The 21,765-nt window shown below is 36.7% G+C and overlaps 1 protein-coding gene across 2 annotated transcripts in view; it reads right to left on the reverse strand.

The window, feature by feature from the left end:
• Window positions 1–20,244, reverse strand: part of LOC133300260 (phragmoplastin DRP1E-like) — a 30,775-nt gene extending 10,531 nt beyond the window's left edge. For both annotated transcript variants that reach the window (XM_061499774.1, XM_061499773.1), the window contains exons 1-4: window positions 19,985–20,244; window positions 19,197–19,260; window positions 18,989–19,096; window positions 18,244–18,345 (exon numbers count right to left, since the gene is read on the reverse strand). In XM_061499774.1, coding sequence (XP_061355758.1) covers window positions 18,244–18,345; window positions 18,989–19,096; window positions 19,197–19,260; window positions 19,985–20,128 — 418 coding nt within the window. In that variant the 5' untranslated portion in view covers window positions 20,129–20,244. The remainder of the gene's footprint in view (window positions 1–18,243; window positions 18,346–18,988; window positions 19,097–19,196; window positions 19,261–19,984) is intronic.
• Between the last annotated feature and the right edge of the window lie 1,521 nt (window positions 20,245–21,765).

Here is a 21,765-nt window from a genome sequence, read left to right on the forward strand (position 1 = left end):
TTGGCTAACAGAGAATTATAAAAGGCTCACGAAGCAATATGGACATATTGCAAAATAATTAACACAATAGCTTAAAAAGGATATTTTTTTGCTGGGGAGAGGAAGCTAAAAAGGCTTTTGAATCTTTAACGAAAGAGATGTCGCAATTGAGAAACCTGGTTGAACCTAACTTCGACAAAACTTCATTGTCGAGACTGATACCTAGAATGTGGGTATGGGAGCTGTTCTTATGCAGCAAAGACATCCAATAGCTTTTTTGATTCAAGCATTTTCGAATTAGGCCAAAGCACTATTAGAAGCGAGAACTCCAGGGAATAGTTTTCGTAGTATAGAAATACAACCACCATCTCATGACACACCACTTCAAAGTTAGAATAGATCAAAGGAGTTTAAAATATTGGGCATACCAACGTTCAACAATTCTGCATACTATGAGGGGGTAACAGGGTTTCCTTTGGCTAACGGAGTATTATAGAAGGTTCGCAAAGCAGTATGGACATATTGCAAAATTGTTAACATAATAGCTCAAAAAGGAAAGTATTTCTTTGGGATAGGAAGCTGAAAAAGTTTTTGAATCTTTAAAGAGAGAGATGTTCCAATTGCAAAATTTGGTTGAACCTATCTTTGATGAAACCTCATTGTCGAGACTAACGCTTTAAGTGTGGCTATTGGAATTGTTCTTATGCAGCAAAGATATCCCATAGCTTTTTAGATTCAAGCATTTTCGAATTAGGCCAAAGCACTATTAGTTTACGAGTGAGAACTAAAGGCAATAGTTTTTGCAGTATAGAAATAGCACCACCATCCCATGACACACCACTTCATAGTTAGAGCAGATCGAGGGAGTTTAAAATATTGGACATACCAATGTTTGCCAATTCCACATGATTTGAGGGGGTAAAAGGGTTTCCTTTGGCTAATGGAGTATTATAAGAGGTTAGTGACACACTATGGACATATTGCAAAATTGTTAACACAATAGCTCAAAAAGGACAGTTTTGTTGGGGAATTGAATCTCAAAAGATTTTTGAATCTTTAAAGAGAGAAATGTTATAATTGTGAAACTTGGTTGAACCTATCTTTGACGAAACATCATTCTCAAGACTGACGCCTCGTGTGGGTAAGGGAGCTATTCTTACGCAACAAAGACATCCCACAGCTTTTATGAGTAAAGAGTTTTCAAATTAGGCCAAAGCACTATCAATGTTACAACGAGAACTAAAGGCAATAGTTTTTGCAATGTAGAAATGGCGGCATCATCTCATGACACACCACTTCATAGTTAGAACAAATCAAAGGACTTTAAAATATTGGCAATTGGTATATTCACCTATTCTGCATGATTTAAGGGGGTAAAGCAGTTTCTTTGGCTAACGGAATATTACAAAAAGTTCGCAAAGCAGTATCATAGTAGTCAATAGCGGCGCTCTTGTGCCGCAAGCCGCGGCAGTTGCGCTTCGCGGAGCTTCGCCGCAACCATTCTCGCCGCACCGCACCAGATCGCAATAGCGGTCCAAATCTCGCCACAAACAGTGCTTTTTTATGGTTTTAACCCTAACCCACTCTTCCTTTCTGCCTCTCTGTTGTGTGTCTCTCTTCTGCCTTTCATGCTCTCTTTATCGCGCTCGTTTCTTCCCTTCTCTACTTCTCTCTTATAGTATTGAAATTCAATGCGGAAGCCATGAACGAAGAAGCAAAGCTTTGAGTGAGAGAAAGAGTGAGAGAGAGAGAGAGAGAGAGAGAGCAGATAACAGAGAAAAGGAGAAAAAGTGAGAAAAATAGTAATAGAGAGAGAACAGATGAAGGAGAAAAAGAGAAACTGTGAGAGAGTGAGAAAGAAAGAGATTCTGATCTATCTCCATTCAAAGAAAAGAAAAGTACATTTGTCAGAAAAGTGATTCATAAGTCACGGTAACCAAGTAACCTGGTTACAGTAACAGATGTTAAAACTATTTCTGTATCCCAAAAAAAAAAAAAGAATGCATCATTAAGAGGTAACTAAGGTAAAACAGTAAAGTATTATTTGTATTTTTTTAGGTGTTATTATTTTTTTAATAATTTATTATGTTACATATATATATATCTATCTATATGGATAAGGATCATTTTACACCAGTGTAAGTTACACTCTCAATTTTGTCCGTTGATCCCACTTATATATAAGGGCTCTAATTTTTTAGTAATGTGAACCATTGGATACAATTGGATCAATGGTCAAGATTGAGTGTAAGACTTCTAACTCTTACACCGGTGTAAGAATATCCTGTCCCTATCTATATATATACATATATAATTTGTTTTTTTAATATATATATTTTTTCCACTATTTCCGCAACCGCAACCCGCAATAACGCTATAGCGGTTTTGAGGGTTGGCCGCATCAGGCCGCAATCCGCATTTGATAACTATGAGCAGTATGGAAATATTGCAAAATTGTTAACACAAAAGCTCAAAAAGAATAGTTTCTATTGGGGAGAGGAAGCTCAAAAAGCTTTTGACTTTTTAAAGAGAAGAGATGTTGCAACTGAGAAACCTAGTTGAACCTAACTTTGACGAAACTTTATTGTCGAGACTGACGCCTCATGTGTGGCTATCGGAGTTATTCTTACGCAGCAAAGACATCCCATAACTTTTTTGATTCAAGCACTTTTGAATTAGACCAAAGCACTATTAGTTTAGGAGTGAGAACTTAAGGCAATAGTTTTGCAGTATAGAAATAGAACCACCATCTCATGCAACACCACTTCAAAGTTAGAACAGATCAAGGGAGTTTAAAATAGTGGATATACCGATGTTCGCCAATTCCGCATGATTTGAGGGGGTAAAAAGGTTTCCTTTGGCTAACAGAGTATTATAAAAGGTTAGCGAAGCAATATGGACATATTGAAAAATCATTAACACAATATCTCAAAAAGGACAGTATTTGATGATGGTATGAAGCTCAAAAGGCTTTTGAATCTTTACAGAAAGAGATACCGATGTTCAAAGTTAGAACATATCAACGAAGTTTAAAATAGTGGACATACCAATGTTCGCCAATTCCGCATGATTTGAGGGGGTAAAGGGGTTACCTTGGGCTAACGGAGTATTATAAAAGGATAGCGAAGCACTATAGACATATTGCAAAATCATTAACACAATAGCTCAAAAAGGATAGTATCTGTTGGGGATATAAAGCTCAAAAGGCTTTTGAATCTTTAAAGAAAGAGATATCGCAATCGAGAAACCTTGGCGAACATAACTTTGGCGAAACTTTATTGTCGATACAGACGTCCTAGGTGGGGGTATGGGGGAGTTGTTCTCATGCAACAAAGACATCCCATAGCTTTTTTGAGTCATGTATTTTCGGATTGGGCCAAAACACTATAAGTTTATGAGCAAGAACTAAAAGCAATAGTTTTTGCATTCTAGAATGGTGCCACCATCTCATGACACCACTTTATAGTTAGAAAAGATCAAATGAGTTTAAAATATTGTACATACCAACGTTCGGCAATTCCGCATGATTTGAGGGAGTAAAAGGGGTTTCTTTAGCTAACAGAGTATATTATAGAAGGTTCACGAAGCAGTACGGACATATTGCAAAATCTTTAACATAATAGCTCAAAAAGGAAAGTTTTTGTTTGGGATAGGAAGATGGAAAAAGCTTTTGAATCTTTAAAGAGAGAGATGTTGCAACTACGAAACTTGGTTAAACCTAACTTTGATGAAACTTCATTGATGAGACTGATGCCTCGTGTACGCATGGGAGCTGTTCTTACACAGCAAAGACATCCCATATCTTTTCTGAGTAAAGTGTTCTCAAATTCGGCCAAAGCACTATTAGTTTTACAGCGTGAACTAAAAGAAATAGTTTTTGCAGTGTAGAAATGGCGGCAACATCTCATGACATACCACTTCATAGTTAGAACAGATCAAACAAATTTAAAATATTGGACATACCAACTTGCGGCAATTCTGCATAGTTTGAGGGGTTAAAGGGTTTCTTTGGCTAATGGAGTATAACAAAAGGTTCACGTAACAATATGGACATACTGCAAAATCGTTAACACAATAGCTCAAAAGGATAGTTTTTTATGGGGATACGAAACTCAAAAGGCATTTGAATCTTTACAGAGAAAAATGTCGCAATTGCAAAACCTGGTTGAACCAAACTTTAACAAAACTTCATTGTTGAGACTGACGCCTCAAGAGTGGGTATAGGAGATATTCTTATGCAGCAAGGACATCCCATAACCTTTTTGAATCAAGCATTTTTGGATCAAGCCAAAGCACTATTAGTTTATGAGCGAGAACTAAAGCCAATTGTTTTTGTTATCTAGAAAAAAGGAGATTAAGATGTTGGACATACCAACGTTCGGCAATCCCGTATGATTTGAGAGGGTATAGGGGTTTCCTATTGCTAACAGAATATCTTAGAAGGTTCGCGAAGCAGTATGGACATACTACAAAATTGTTAACACACTAGCTCAAAAAGGATAGTTTTTGTTGGGAAGAGGAATCCCAAAAGACTTTTGAATCTTTAAAGAGAGAGATGTTACCATTGTGAAACGTGGTTGAACCTAAGATTGACAAAACTTCATTGTTGTGCATGACACATCAAGTCTGGGTATGGGAGTTGTTCTTATGTAGCAAGGACATCGCATAGCATTTTTCAGTCAAGCACTTTTGGATTTGGCCTAAGCACTATTAGTTTATGAGCAAGAACTAAAAACAATAGTTTTTGTAGTCTAGAAATGGCGCCACCATCTCATGATACACCAATTCATAGTTAGAACAGATCAAAGGAGTTTAAAATATCGGACATAATAACATTCAGCAATTCCACATGATATGAGGGGGTAATGGGATTTCCTTTGGCTAACAGAGTGTTATAGAAGGTTCGCGAAGCAGTATGGACATATTGCAAATCGTTAACACAATAGCTCAAAAAGTATAGTTTATGTTGGGGATAAGAAGCTAAAAAGACTTCTGAATCTTTAAAGAAAGAGATGTTTCAATTGTGAAACTTGGTCGAAACTAACTTTGATGAAACTTCATTGTTGAGACTGACGCCTTTGTTGTGGGTACAAGAGTTGTTCCTATGCAGCAAGGACATTCCATAGCTTTATTGAGTTAAGCATTTTCGGATATGGTCAAAGCACTATTAGTTTATGAGCTAGAACTAAAGGCAATAGTTTTGCAATATAGAAGACAGGAGTTTAAGATATTGGATATACTAACATTAGGCAACTCCGCATAATTTGAGGGGGTAAAGGGGTTTCCTTTGGCTAACAAAGTATATCAAAGAAGGTTCACGAAGCAGTACGGAAATGTTGCAAAATCGTTAAAATAATAGTTCCACAAGGATAGTTTCTTTTGAAGAGAGGAAGCTCAGAAGACTTTTGAATCTTTAAAGAGAAGATGAAGCAATCGTGAAACATGGTTCAACCTAACTTTGATGAAGCTTCATTGTCGAGACTGAGGCCTCGTGTGTGGGTATGAGGATGGGAGATATTTTTTTGCATCATGGGCATCCCTTAGCTTTTTTGAGTCAAACATTTTCGGATCAGAGCAAAGCACTATAAGTTTATGAGCGACAACTAAAGGCAAAAGTTTTTTCAGTCTAGAAATGAGTTTAAAATGTTGGACATACCAACATTTGGCAATTCCACATGATTTGAGGGGGTAAAGGGGCTCCCCCTTTAGCTAAGGGAGTATTATAGAAGGTCCACGAAACAGTATTGACATAATGCAAAATCGTTAAAACAATAGCTTAAAAAGGTAGTTTCTATTGGGGAGAAGAAGCTCAAAAGGCCTTTGAATCTTTAAAGAGAAAGATGTCGCAATTGCGAAACCTGGTTGAACCTAACTTTGACAAAACTTCATTGTCGAGACTGACGCCTCTAGAGTGGATATGGGAACTATTCTTATGCAGCAAGGACATCCCATAACCTTTTTGAGTCAAACATCTTCATATAAGGCCAAAGCACTATTAGTTTGAGCAAGAACAAGCAATTGTTTTCGCAGTTAAGACAAAAGGAGTTTAAAATATTGGACATACCAATGTTCAGAAATTCCGCATGATTTGAGGGGGTAAAGGGGTTTCCTATTGCTAATGAAATATCATAGATCATTCCCGAAGCAGTATGGACATATTGCAAAATCGCTAACACAATAGCTCAAAAAGGATGGTTTCTGTTGGAGAGAGGAATCTCAAAAGGTTTTTGAATCTTTAAAGAGAAAGATGTTGCAATTGTAAAATGTGGTTGAACCTTAGATTCACGAAACTTCATTGTCGAGCATGACACATCAAGTGTGGGTTTGGGAGTTGTTCTTATGTAGCAAGGAAATCGCATAGCATTTTTTACTCAAGCACTTTTGGATTAGGCCTAAGCACTATTTGTTTATGAGCGAGAACTAAAAACAATAGTTTTTGTAGTCTAGAAATGACGCCACCATCTCATGACACACCACAACATAGTTAGAGCATATCAAAGGAGATTAAAATATTTGACATATCAACGTTCGGCATTTCCGCAAGATTTAAGGGGTTAAAAGGGTTTTACTTTGGCTAACGGAGTATTCTAGATGGTACACGAAGCAAAATGGACATATTGCAAAATTGTTCACACAAAATCTCAAGTGGAGCTACTAATACCACAAAAGAGCTTTTAGATTGGGATTAAACTTTGGAAGATTTCGAGGACATTATGGAGCAATTTTTGTCCTTTCACCTTGAGGACAAAGTGATTCTCAAGGAAGGGAGTACTGATGGGCCTCAAAAACTTTTCAAGAATATAGTTCCAAAGAAAAGCCCAAATGCAAAAGGAGAATGATACTGTTAGAAAATATTAGATATGATTAGAGTCTGTAATTATTCTGATTGTATTAGGTCTGGGCCTTTCATATAAGCCCATTAGAGTCTCTATATATTGTAACTCTCTGAATTAGATCAATACACAACATATTATTTTATATTCAAATTAGATCAAACTCGCTTCCGCTTAGAAACCTTGTTTTTGCTTTAAAACCTAAGCCCACAGCTTAGGAGTCCTCTTTCTTGCCGTGCGTCCTTCCGGCAAGCCATCTAGGGCTGTAAACAGCCTCTGAGTATTTTTTCCAAACGCGTCAGCACCTAAGACGGCAACCGGAACCACCGCCCGCCACCAGAATCACTGTTCAGGCCACCGGAGACTTTTTCCGGCGACTTTTCCGACCAAACTTCACGCGATCAGGACCGTCTCTTCCCGGCGACCAAGTCTGTGGAGGTCCTGTCAGCAACGCACCTCCCACGCGCTCTCACACGACTCCAAGCTCCTCTACGCGTGGGCCTCACGCGCCACCTTCTGCCGGCGCGTGAGCCCTTTTCCGGCCGGTCTTGGACAGAGAAACTCGTCTTCTCCTGCTCTTTCTGGATCTGAGGTTGTTTTGGTGTGGGTCTGACTTTTTGCGCGCACCCCTTATTGATCGGTGATCAGGTTCGTTCCTATTTACTCGGTTTATATCTTTCTGATTTCTTATTATGGCAGCAGATGGTTCTTTTCATTCGGAGATCAATTCTCCACCTCCTCCTGTCAAAAATTCTCCCAATATCATCTCTACCAATGTTGGGTCCATTACCTCTTCAAAATTGAAGAGTTTTGTTAATTACAAGAACTGGGCCACCTCTGTTCGAGTTCGGTTCTTTGGACAAGGACATGGGAGCCACCTCACGACTAAGTCTACTGATGTCCCTAAGGAGGAAAAGTCTGATTGGGAAAAGATCGACAACCAGCTTTTGAGCATCCTCTGGCAATCTATTGATCCAGTTGTCTTGGACATCTTCTATTCGTTTCAAACTTGTACTGAAGTGTGGCAGGAAGCAAAAAAACCTCTACACTAATGATGTTCAGCAGCTCTATTTCAACATCTCTCAGTTTATGGAACTGAGCAAATCATCCGACATTCAGATGGAGACATATGTTGGCAAGAGTCGATCTTTGAAGCAGGCATATTTGGATATGTTGCCTTACCCTACTGATGCTACTGCATATCGGAAACAGGTGGAACGCCTCTTTATGGTTGCCACACTGTCTGGCCTCCCTGAAGAATATGATAATGTCCGGGATACTATCTTGACTAGTGGGGAGCCTGATCTTTCAATGACGTATCAGCGTCTTCTGAATCTGAATAAGAAATCTGCTCCTGCATCATCTTCTGCTGTTGATTCTACTGCTCTAGTTTCCCGTACTGACTTTCGCGGGAACATTGGAGGTGGACGTGGTCGTGGTCGTGGTAGAGGCCCGGGAGGACGTGGTCCAGGAGCCCCATGAGGCCCAGTCAGACATGGTTAGCGACCTCATTGTAATTACTGTCAGCAACTTGGTCATTATGAGGAACGTTGCTACACAAAGTACCCTCACCTGCGACCTTCTTATGCTGCTAATGTAGCTCAATCGGATTCTGCTTCAAATGGTACAGTCTCTCTCTCCTCTGAAGACTATGCAGCATTCCAGACTCTTCTCAGAAAGGTCTTTCCTCAGTCTCAGGCCTCTGCTTCAGAAACTAGTAACCCGTTGCTTGTGTTTCTCATTCTGCATCACTTGGCCCTTGGATATTTGACTCAGGTGCTACTGATCACCTCTGTGGTAATAAGGAACTCTTTTCATCCCTTACATAATCTGATAACTTACCCTCTTTTACCCTTGCTGATGGCACTAAGGCTCCTGTTCATGGAATTGGACAAATCTGTCCAACCTCCTCATTGACCTTAACATCTGTCTATTACATTCCTAACATCCCTTACAATTTAATATCTGTTAGTAAATTGATCAACTCTCTTCACTGTATTGTCACTTTCTCAAATCATTCTGTTTCTGTGCAGGACCCGAGTACGGGGAAGACGTGAGTCACGGGGTCTGTTCTACCAGGTTGTGCCGAGTCCTTCCGTTGCTTGTTCTCTCACAGAATCTCCACAACTCATCCACAGTTGCCTCGGGCATCCTAGTCTTTCCAAGTTACAGAAGATGGTTCCTCTTTTGTCCGGTCTTCAGACTTTAGATTGTCAGTCATGTCAGCAAGGAAAGCACATACGCTCCTCCTTCGCTAATCGAGTCAATAAACGAGCTGATGCTCCTTTTTCAATTATTCATTCAGATATTTGGGGTCAATAAACGAGCTGATGCTCCTTTTTCAATTATTCATTCAGATATTTGGGGTCCTAGTCGTAGTGTGTCTGTTTTAGGTTTTCGGTATTTTGTTATCTTTATTGATGATTTTTCTCGTTGTACTTGGATCTATTTAATGAAAAACCGTTCTGAGTTGTTTTCTATTTATCAAAAAAATTCTGTTGAAATTCATACTCAATTTGGTGCCTCTATTCGTATTTTACGTAGTGATAAAGCTAAGGAATATGTTTCTGTGGACTTTTCTAATTTCTTAGCCAAACAGGGTACTTTACACCAAACTACTTGTCCTCACACTCCACAACAAAATGGAGTAGCTGAACGTAAAAATAGACACCTCATTGAGACTGCACGAACTCTTCTTATTCACATGCATGTTCCTCTTCACTTCTGGACCGATGCAGTCCTTGCCTCTTCTTTTCTCATCAACCGTATGCCTTCATCTGTGCTTGATAATGACATTCCTTATCACTTATTGCTTCCAAATGTTCCTCTCTATCCTCTATCCCCACATGTCTTTGGTTGTACCTGTTTTGTTCATGATCTCACCCCTGGTAAGGACAAGTTAAGATCCAAAGCTTTTAAATGTATTTTTCTTGGTTATTCTCGTCTTCAAAAGGGTTATCGTTGTTATTCTCCAGATCTTAAGCGTTACTTAGTTTCCGCTGATGTCAGTTTTCTTGATCAACAACCCTTTCATTCTATCCCATCTCAGTTGTCACAGGTTGATCATGTTCTTCCTGTCCCTTTTCTTGACTTGTCTTTGCCAGCTGCAGGTACTTCTATTCCAGATAAGCAACCTATTGCTTCAATACCTGCGGACCGTCCACTTCTCACTTATCAGCGTCGTAAAACTGTGCCTCCTGTCGACTCGACTCTTGCTGACTCATTGCCCCCTGCAGTTGATTCTTCCCCTCCGGATCCTTCACCAGAGGTTCTTCCTATTGCTCAAAGAAAAGGTACACGTACTACCCGTAACCCTTATCCTCTTTATACCTTTTTGAGCTATGACCGTCTTTCTTCACCTCATTTCACCTTTGTTTCTAGTCTTTCTTCTATTTCTATTCCTAAAACCACAGGTGAAGCACTTCCTCATCCAAGGTGGCGCCAAGTGATGCTTGATGAGATGACTGCACTTCATTCCAATGGCACTTGGGACTTTGTTTCTGCACCTCCAAAGAAGTCTATAGTTGGTTGTCGCTGGGTGTTTACTGTAAAAGTTGGACCTGATGGTCATGTTGATCGACTCAAGGCACGCCTAGTTGCCAAGGGCTTTACTCAAATCTTTGGCCTTGATTATGGCGATACATTCTCTCCGGTTGCTAAGATGGCGTCAGTCCGCCTATTTCTTGCCCTTGCTGCTGTTCGTCACTGGCCACTCCTTCAACTTGACATCAAAAATGCTTTTCTTCATGGTGATTTGCAAGAGGAAATTTACATGGAGCAACCACCTGGTTTTGTTGCTTAGGGGGAGTCTGGAAAAGTGTGTCGTCTTCAAAAATCCTTATATGGTCTCAAGCAATCTCCTCGAGCATGGTTCAGTAGCTTCAGTTCAGGCATTTGGCTTAAGCCGCAGTAAAGTTGATCATTCTGTATTTTATAGGATTACATCTCCTGACAAGTGCATCTATTTGTTAGTCTATGTTGACGACATCATTCTCACCGGAAGTGATCAAGACGGAATTTGTCAGTTAAAACAGCATTTATTCAGTGCATTTCAAAAAAAAGGACCTTGGGAAGCTGCGTTACTTCTTGGAAATTGAGGTGGCGCAATCTAGACAGGGCATTTATATTTGTCAAAGGAAATATGCCTTGGATATCCTCGAAGAAACTGGTATATTGGGGAGTAAACCAGTTGATACACCCATGGATCCTAATGTCAAGTTATTGCCCGGGCAGAGGGAGCCGTTATCTGATCCTGGACGTTATCAGAGGCTAATAGGGAAGCTCAATTATTTTACTGTGACTAGGCCAGATATTTCTTTCGCTGTTAGTACGGCTAGTCAGTTCCTTGATTCCCGTTGTGATTCACATTGGGATGCTGCTGTGAGATCCTCCGATACATCAAAGGAGCACCAGGAAAAGGTTTGTTGTATTCAGATCAAAGAAATACAGAAATTTGTGATTATTCAGATGCTGATTGGGCAGGATCACCCTCGGACAGGCGCTCTACTTCCGGCTATTGTGTCTTCTTTGGAGGAAACTTAATTTCGTGGAAGAGCAAGAAAAATCCTGTAGTTGCTCGGTCTAGTGCAGAAGCTGAGTATCGTGCAATGGCAAATACTACCTGTGAGTTAATCTGGTTAAAGCAGTTGATTCAGGAGCTTCATCTTTGTGAACAGAAACAACCCATGACACTCATCTGTGATAATCAAGCTGCGCTATATATATCCTCTAATCCTGTCTTTCATGAGAGGACCAAACATATAGAGATTGATTGTCACTTCATTCGAGAAAAGATTCAATCAGGAGAAATCAAGACTGCTTTCGTCAACTCCTCTGATCAACTAGCGGATGTCTTCACTAAAGCTCTTAGAGGTCCTCGGGTTCAATACATTTGTAACAAGCTTGGTGCTCACAATATATACGCACCAGCTTGAGGAGGAGTGTTAGAATATATTAGATATGATTAGATATGATTAGTCAGATTAGATATGATTAGAGTCTGTAATTATTCTGATTGTATTAGGTCTGGGCCTTTCATATAAGCCCATTAGAGTCTCTATATATTGTAACTCTCTGAATTAGATCAATACACAACATATTATTTTATATTCAAGTGATACAAACCTTGGGAGAGCCTCACCCTAAAAGCTAACCCATGAGGTAGGAGAGCCAAAAGTCCATATAAACCCCACACAAGAACCTTATGTTTCTGATATTGGACTTTGATGGTACCTATGCGTATATGGATTATTTAACAGCACCTGTTCAGCTCAATACAGACAAATAAACAGTGGACAACAACATTTCCATAATGACAGCAATAACATTTCATTGATTCGCATCAATTAACTACAAATGGATGACAAATTTCCCTAATTACTAATTCCTAAGAATCGACTCCAACCTATCACACTCTGACAGGGAAAATACACTTTTTTTTTGGATACATTGTGGAATTGAACACACAACCTATTACATAACTACTCACTCCCCTCACCCCTAGGCTAACCCTAATGGCGTAGGGAAAATACACTTTGATCAACTGAAATTACAAACAAAGCAAATACAAAAGCAATAACAATGAAATAGAGAAAAACAACAAAAGACCTCAGCTCCCCCTTAGAACCAACTACCCTAGGCTCCCAGAGTTCCCCAAATTCCCCACTCACCAAATGCTCAATATATGCCTAGCTCACTACATACACTCACTCTTTTTTTATTCCCTCCTCTAAGAATATTCTAGATAGTTTCCTAACAAACTAACTGAACTACTCACTATTTTTAGGCCCATCGATACTCTCCCTCCAAAACTCACATTGTCCTCAAGGTGAAGAGAGGAGATAGTTGATGTGAACCACCTTCCACCTGGATCCCATTGTTCAAAGCCTATAAACCAAGATATGCTTGAAGTCAAAGAACTATCATTGGGTCCTGCTGCCACCTTACCAACTGTTGTGCCCCTGTTGCCCACCAGTGCTATGTTTTTTGTAGCATTTTCGGTGACCAAATAGAGTATAACTTTGTTGTCTCCGAGCTTTGTTTGTTGTGGTGTTTTTGGCCCAAAAACATAGTGCATTGACCTGAAATTCTAGCCATGTATCATCCCCTCTTCTTCTTGCACCATTATTTGTAAGTTGCCTCTCTCTTGTTCCACCATTCTGCCTTCATCGTGAAACTTCGCATTCTCTACCATTATTGCTTCGCCTGATCTCAAAATCACACTTAGTGTCGGGCATACAAGATTCAGTGAGAAGGGTGCGTCAAACCTAAAACCCACATTCTGCCGTTGTTTGTCGTCGAGCTCCTGGGATGAAAGTCGTCGGAATCTCGTTCCACGCCCCCTCCATTAGCATTAGGGTTTCAATTTCCATTCGCATTCGAGCTTCTGCCAACCAAAGTCTCACTTCCTTCATTAAATGTAAGGTTTTCGATCCTTTGGACTTCAGCAGGTCCAATTGTGGTATTATGTACTACTTCAGGAAAAATAGTAATAATAAAATTAATAATAATAATAATAATAGTAATATATACTCTTATGTGTATAATTATATTATGTTAGATATATTGGGTTTAGTATAAAGTTGTGTTATAAACATAGGTATATTTCGGTTGTCATTGAATGTTAGTAGTATTGGTTATCATTTAATTGGTAATATAAACAGTTATTTTCATTTAATTTGTGACTTTTACAATATATTAATGATAATTAACGTAATTATGATGACCATTGATATTAGCGTAATTAAAGCCTCAGTTACAAAACTTCAGCTATAAATAAGAGCTTAACCTAACCAAACCAATTCACTTCCATATTCTTCCAATCCTCAGCACCTCTCCATTTCCCTTCTCCTCTTTCTTCTTATTTCCAAATTATTTTTTTTATATTTTCTATTGTACTAATTTTTTCTTTGCCTACCAACCACGTTTCCATTCTCTAATCGCTCTTCTCCCAAGGAAGTCATCAAACAAGAAGTTCAGGTAATCTTAATCTCTAAAGAGTCAAGAGTTAGTTTTATATAAATTTTGATAGTGTGATTCTGATCCTTAGGGCATCATAGGGTGAAATTACATATGTTGGGAGTAATATATAGATGATTATTATATAATATTATGAACCCTATAATAATGATATATCTTGTAATTATTCGGTAATTAATATCATTAATAATTTATATGATAATATTTCATATTATATTAAACATGTATAATGAATCAATTTTACAATGATAGTGTATAATATGTTATCCTAATTAATTATTATTTAATTACATGTAATTAATCATTATAATATTATAGAGTATTTTTAATTGAATTATATAATTAATAATAAATTAATAGTTAATAATCTGTTTCAAAATATTAATAATTATAACCTAATTATATGATATGATTTATAAATAACCAGAACATAACAATGAATTATATATAATTTATGGATTTGGAAATTGTTAGCATCGTATTATGTGTTTATATTAATCATATTATAACTATTTTATGCGGATAATCCATTAGTAAGGATTACTTATTTAGCTTCATTTTATTCATATCTATTAATCCATTTAGGAAATAATAGATTAATTTTATATGAAATTTATTATATATAATCATAACCTTTAGTTAATCGTAGGGTAATTATATTATTGGGAACTTTATTGGGTTTTAACCCCTATAAAATAATGGAATTAATTATATAATTATTTTGGGAATAATCTTAATGCTATGATGGTGATAAGCGGAGATGATGGATAACGGACTATATATATAATATAAATTTTTACCTTTAATAAAATGATAGAAAATTGATCATATGCGATATGAATCTTATTGAATAATTGTTGAAATTATGGTTTTGATACCCTAGAAGTAATGAATAATTGATATGAGAATTGGATTATGTGTAATGATGATTGGATTCTGTGTAATGGATAATTGATATGATGATTGGATTTGGATTTTCCTCTGATAGATGTTGGATATTTGAATTATGATATCCTTAAATAATTTGGAAAATTATAATAATTGATATGATGATTGGATTTGAGCTTTACTCTGATAGATATTGGATATTTGAATTATGATATTCTTGAATAAATCGGAAAATTATGATAATGGATAATTGATATGATTTGGGCCTTACTCTAAATAGGATGTTGAATATTAGAATTATGATACTCTTGAATAATTTGAAAAATTATGATGCCCTCGAGCAGCTAATATAGAAAATATAATACTCAGAAGAAATTTTCCAAATATGATAATTGTGACAAGATTGAATTTTCCTGTTTGTGTGTGATTGTAATAAAATAATGGTGGGAAGATAACTTTTGGGATGGTACCTCCTGAAAGTGATGAACACAATCTATGGACTTTATGCCTTCGATGTTACATGATCTGAAAACGATATTATCCGTTTTTCCCAAAGTGGTATCTAGCAACATGGTTTCCCGGGATACTAGTAGCAACTTTGGAAAGACATGTGCACACTAGGAAGAGATGTTTTGATAATGGTCAAATTTGATTGTATGTGGTTGGCAACAGGATTTCCCGAGTCACGGGGTAGACTGGTAACAGGGTTTCCCGAGTCTATCATGGTTCTCTTCCTCCTAAATGAACTTAAACATGATTAATAATGGAATTTGATACTTGACTTGATTACGATGAATATTTGTGTTGTGATTATTATTATCTATGTAATATTGTGATTGATGCTAAGCCAAATATGTTAATTTATGATTATCCTTAATAAAATATCATTGAATTGATTATGTTAATTGATTGAGTTATAATTATTCTAAATAAAATGTCTTGATTGATGTTTGGGTTAATTATAATTATTGATTAACTTATGACTATCATTGATGTGTTCTGGAATGAGATTACCAGCTTTTGCTGATCGTTTGTGTTTGTGTATGTGTGATGCAATGATCCGGGAGAGCAGAATTTCAGTGAAGCAGGTTGCAAAGATTGGAACTAGCAGTAAGCAGTGAGGATAACGTCTCAGACATTTCAAGCTAGGCTTAGGATTTAATAAATGTATAAGATATTTTTAAGTCAATATTACACTTTGGATTTATATTTTGAAGTTTTAAATATTTACATTGAATATGTTTTGGTATAAGAGTATAATAAAGTTAGCCTTACACTCCGGATTAGTCCCATAGCCGGCTCAAAGAGTCGAAGCTCATGGGAATACCGGAGGGAGCCAACTCGCCTCAAAGAGGTAATTAGGGTTGGGTAACTCCAAAAAAAAAAATAAAGTTAGCCTTACACTTGTCCTTGTTACAGGTGCGGTGGTAACAGTTCCCCAAATTAGTTTTAGATTAGTTTTCGCGTAAGATCCTAAAAATAAAAAAATGTGAATTTTGGCAAATATATTATTACAAAAATATTCATAAAAATTGTTAGAAATTTGGGGGTGTTACATATTACGACTCCCTTGAGCAGATTGGGTAGTGTTACGTGGCTCATTATTAACTGACCCATTTCTCCCTTCACTATTCAGCACATTGGGCCTATTTTGGTGCTAATGGCCCGATTCACCAAGGCTGGGCGAGTGTAGCGTTTACTTCCATGCCCAACCCCAGTTCCCCCTTTCCCTGTCATCGTCCCACCTCTTCCAATTATGTTTTCCCTTTCCTGCACCCTCTGAGCTAGCATCATCAGACGACCCAAATCACGTAAATCATGAAGGCGAATTTCAACTCTGATCTCTTCTCGAACACATTGAGAAATGTTGCGCGCATCATTTCCTCTTCAGCGTCTTCTTCGTCTTCAGCTTTTACGTCTTCTTCTTCGTCCGCTTCTTTCTCTTCGTCTTTTTCTGGTTCTTCTTCACCTTCTTTTTCTTCTTCATCTTCAACCTCTGTTTCATCTTTTTCTACAACCGATGCATCTTCTTGTTCGATGCTTTTTCTTCTTCTTCGTTGATTTCATCTTCTTGGTTTCCTCCTCCTCCTTCTGTGTGCTCTTCTGTTTTCTTTACTTTTTTTCGTTTTTCTTCTTCAATTTTTTTAACGCTCTGCGACTTCATATTCTCGTATTCAAGTCCTATGTTTCCATCCTCTTGATTGCATCATCGAAAGCCTTTACCACTTTTAATAGCATTTCTTTGAGCTCAGAATCACTATTCCTTCCATTGCTTTTTATTTTTCTCACAAATCTGGACCAGAAAGCACTCCTAGGATTGTAGTGCTTTGATATAAACACTACACAAATTAGAAAGCCAACATATTTTTAGGCTCATCAGACTCCAAGTCCCATACGTTAGAGTAGGGTCATAACATTCCACCACGCTACGCAGCCTCGACACTCACGCGGGCTGGCTTTGTGCTAGTCTTTTACTAGCCCTGGGTGAACACTACAATGCTAACGTCACCACCCGTGCCACTCGATTACCACTAGGAGACATAGTTGAAGGCTCTGATACCAATTGATACAAACCTTGGGAGAACCTCATCCCAAAAGCTAGCCCATAAGGTTAGAGAGCCCAAAATCCATATAAACCTCACACTAGAACCTTATGTTTCCGATGTGAGGCTCCAACTCACATACCTTAGAGTAGGATCGTAACAGATAATAATGAACTAATGGCTATAGAAAGTAAGGGAGGGAAGTTAGTTACCAGAGAAGCCACATGGCAGGCCATGAATAGATAAGGGAAATTGGATGGTAATGGAAAGGAAGACCATGAATGGAGATGGGAAATTGGATTGTAATGGAGAGAAGATCCGGGAGGCAAAGAAAGAATATAAGATAGTTAGGATGAATGGTGGGGACACACACTTTTTTTGTGAGGTAGAAAGGTGAAGACATTGAGGCAAAGGGTTGTCTCAATAGCTGGCTATAATGGGATTATGGGAGTCTGAGTCTTCTGTTTTTACACATTACAGTAGTGTCATTTTCTTACATGTAATTACCTTTCTAAGTTGATGAATGGTAGCAAATCTGTGTTGTTCTTGATTTCCATTTTTCTCATAGTGTGAGAAGTATTTTTTGCTTCACATAATTTCTGGTACCATCACACGACAAGTTCTAAATAAAGCCAATACAAATTTGGTTTTAAAATCACCTTTTTATTGTTCCAAAATGTTGAAATTATAGAGTTCAAGTGGAAAAAGTGAAAGTGGGAGAGAGACTAACAATATAATATAAGATTGATAATCCGATGTGATACAATTTGATGCTTTTATTTTGGTTCTGTTCATAATAATAATTAGGTCCAGTACTAGTAACACTAGTACAATAACCCTAATATTCACACACCAAGCAGTATTCGATATTAGAATTATTCAAAAACAAAATTTAAACTAACTAAACAAAAATATTTTAAACTAGTTCAGTCTATCTTATAAAATGAGTTTTAATTTACACAACAAATCATCTAGATTAAAAGATATGAGTTAAAAAAATGACAATAATAATTGAAGCGCACCATTTGGAGAATAGATGCTAAGATGAATTGGAATAGGAGATATTTGCTTTGTCTTCCCCGTTAGTCTGTCAGTTTCATCCTGAATTTCCTGACGGACCAAGGCTGCAACAGGAAAACTAGATTGTGTAAAAAGAAACTGTTAACATCATTTATATACTATTCAATAGAAAAATAAGAAAAATTAATTGCATACAAAATTCTACAAGCAGTCACAATTATCACAATGATCACATGATAACTTCCAATCTATCGATGAGTGTTGACACTTGACATGTTCAGAAACAGAATTAACTGCAACCCATACAAAATTAAATTTTGTTCAGCTTCTAGAAATTGATTCTTTATTACCACATGGACATATGAGCAAAGCTCTATTATTAACATTAATATCATCTTTATCCCAAACTAATTAGGGTCAGCAATCGATCAACTTAAATAAACAACAAGAACAAACTGAGGAAAACTAATAAATAAAAAAACAGAAAAAAAAAAAGTAACAGGGCTGGTGCGGCCACATCATATAATTTATTCATATGCATTACAACTAAGACATCTTTTTTTTTATAAAATAAATAATAAAAAAAAATAATGTGAAAATGTCAATTAGAAAATGGTCAATAATGTTGCCACGACAACAGTACAAGATTAAGGTTAGTTAAACAGTTTGCTTTCCTGATTAAAACAGCTATACACAAATTTAGTCACTACAAGTACAAAAGATGATAAAGGAGGGTCACTGTCATACCAAAGTCAGTGAACTTTCTCCTTGGCAGATGAAGAAACTCGGCATACTCTTGTGACTCACTTTCCATCTTATGAAGCTGCAACACCAATGGACGCCTTGTCACAATCCCTGTAATTCATTACACCAAGGAAAAACATGACCCACGTCATACTTAATGAAATGAGAAAAAGAAAAAATGTAAAACCAAAAAGGAAAGAAAAGATCAAACCTGATCCTCTAGGCAGAAAGTCACGACCAACAATGCTCTCCAATACTGAAGATTTCCCCGAACTCTGACAAATTTCAAAAGAAACCAAAGATGAAAAATTAAATTTAGACCCACACCAGGTAAACAAAATTGAAAAAAAAAAAAAAAATTCCAAAAATTCGATCTTTTACCCCCACCCCGCATTTCAAGAATGTTAAGACTGCAAAAACGATAATTCTGACCCACACCCAAGCAACAAAAACAGAAAACTCAAGACTTAATCGAATTCTACTCAAATTTGATCCCAAAAAAAAATCGAAAATTCAGACACATTCACAGTAAGGAAAATAAAAAAATAACCATTCTAAAAAGTTCTCCAAGACAACTCTCTTGAGTTCTACTTTACTTTAGAGAAGAACACAGGAAAAAAAAAAAAACGAAAATTCAAACTACAAGCGGTAAAAATACAGAATAATTGAAAAACAAAAAGAAGCCAGTTCGAATTATTGGATTCTGTTTTCTCCACCGCAATTTCAAGAATTCAGACCAACACCTAGTAAACAAAAACATAAAAGCCCAAAAAACCCATTGCCAAAAATGCTATCCAAAATTAAACACTATCTGAATTCAACTCAAATTTCAAAAAGAAAAACAAAAATTCAGAACCACAACAAGTAAATTAAACGCATAAAAAAAATAACCATTTCGAAAGATCGATTAATCATTCTCCGCCACAAAGTTCAAGAGCGTTGATATCGAAAAAGGAAAAAATAAAATAAAAAAAATGGGTTGAAATGGAAGAGACGAACCTGGCCACCCACAACAGCAACGGTAGGAAGCGCTTCCCAGAGAGAAGAGAAGGCGTTGTTATCATCACCTCCATAGTCACCGAGCACAGTGCAAGCCCTCTGGATTCTGTTCACCAGCCCAATCAAGCTCTCCATGGTCGTCATCTTCTTGCACAAAACGCAAAAGCCCTAGAATCTCCAGGAGCAGCTGAAAACGACGACGTAGAAAGAACGCTAACCAGTGGACCAAGACGCGAAGCGAATTCTAGAAAGATAGAAAGAATACTACAGCTTTTGATTTTTGAACAAAGCTCACTTACTAGTAAATAGTAATCACCACTGTCTGGAACCCACAGACACGACGATATAGCGTTGTGCGCACCGCTTTGGTCGTTTTCCTCATTTTACCTTAAATTTGAAATTCCGAGGTGGGTCCCTCTGGTTTTTTTGGTGGGGTCCACATGTCGTGACTCTCGGGTGGCCGGCAACTCGATTCTGAACGTTGGTTTGGTACAGTTCAGTAGTGCCACAAGAAACCAGGACGGGACCAAATTCAAACCGTTGTTGAATTGGAAAAGTATAATAATTTTATAAAGAATTAAAAAATATATATTTTTCATAATTTAAGTATATTCAAATAAGGATGGTTTTGGTATAGTTTTAAAGGAAAAAACATCTATCATTTTAAAAAAGATATAATTATATATCATTTTAGATTATAATCGTTGATTTCTATCCATCAACGGTTATAATTTATTGGATCAAACTTAATGGGCAAAACTTATTATTAATTAATTAATAATTTTGATCCAATAAATTATAATCGTTGATTGACGGAAATTAACAATTAGGATCTAAAATAACATATGATTATATCTTTTAAAAAGATAGATTTTCATATTTTTAAATTAGTTCATTTAACAAACAAAAATTATCTATTCTTGAAAGAGCTTTAAAACAATAAATTAGATTTTATAAAATTAGGTGAAATAAAAATACGATACGTTTAGATAAAATTTGAAAATTATATTAATTTTTATAAAATTATTATTTTACTGACCTTGTTATAAAGTGTAATGCCTGGTATATGTTATTCCTTGTGATTTCAAATATAATCTATAATCAAATGATAATAGTTTAGTTGGTGTCAGGAACTAAACAGGTGAAGATAAGAGCATGTATTCGATCATTCTCAGTACCATTTTTAGGAGAGTTTAAAATTTTAATCTCAAGATCTATCCCGAATCAAACTAAGATGAACCGATTAGAATATTTCTAAAAAAAATAAAAAATATATAGTATTATGAATATGTCAAAACGAGTTTCCCAAAGGCAAAAAATTTAGGCTTACTCTAAGATAATGTTGAAGCATAAATAAGCAACTAATAGTTCTCTTAGTTCTCTATACTATAGCACTCATTTTTTTCTTTTTCTAGTATGAGGTTATTTAACAAGGGTTTCAACGTATCTTCTTTATCCATACAAATTTAATTATGGGTTTTATAAATGTTATGTTGTAGAAAAGATGATTATGTTATGTTAGAGATTCGTTTTCTGTGCCGTAATTTTTTTTTTTTACTTCAAAAAATATTAGCTCCATAAAATATTGTGTGTGTAAAAAAAAATTTGTGATCATGTTGGCCGATGAAATGTAAACCCCTTTAATTATTATATGGCCAAGCTCGAATTCATCTCTCAAGGAATAGTCAGTTCTGTACGAAATAGGGTTCAAACACTAAGCATTGAGAATCCCGATGAATATCCAGCCATGACAAAACGCATATCCGAATCTATCTAAATAT

This window comes from Gastrolobium bilobum, unplaced genomic scaffold (assembly GCF_033153095.1).
Source record: "Gastrolobium bilobum isolate Gb01-03AN ecotype WA unplaced genomic scaffold, APGP_CSIRO_Gbil_v1 utg1963, whole genome shotgun sequence".
Classification (NCBI taxonomy): Eukaryota; Viridiplantae; Streptophyta; class Magnoliopsida; order Fabales; family Fabaceae; genus Gastrolobium; species Gastrolobium bilobum.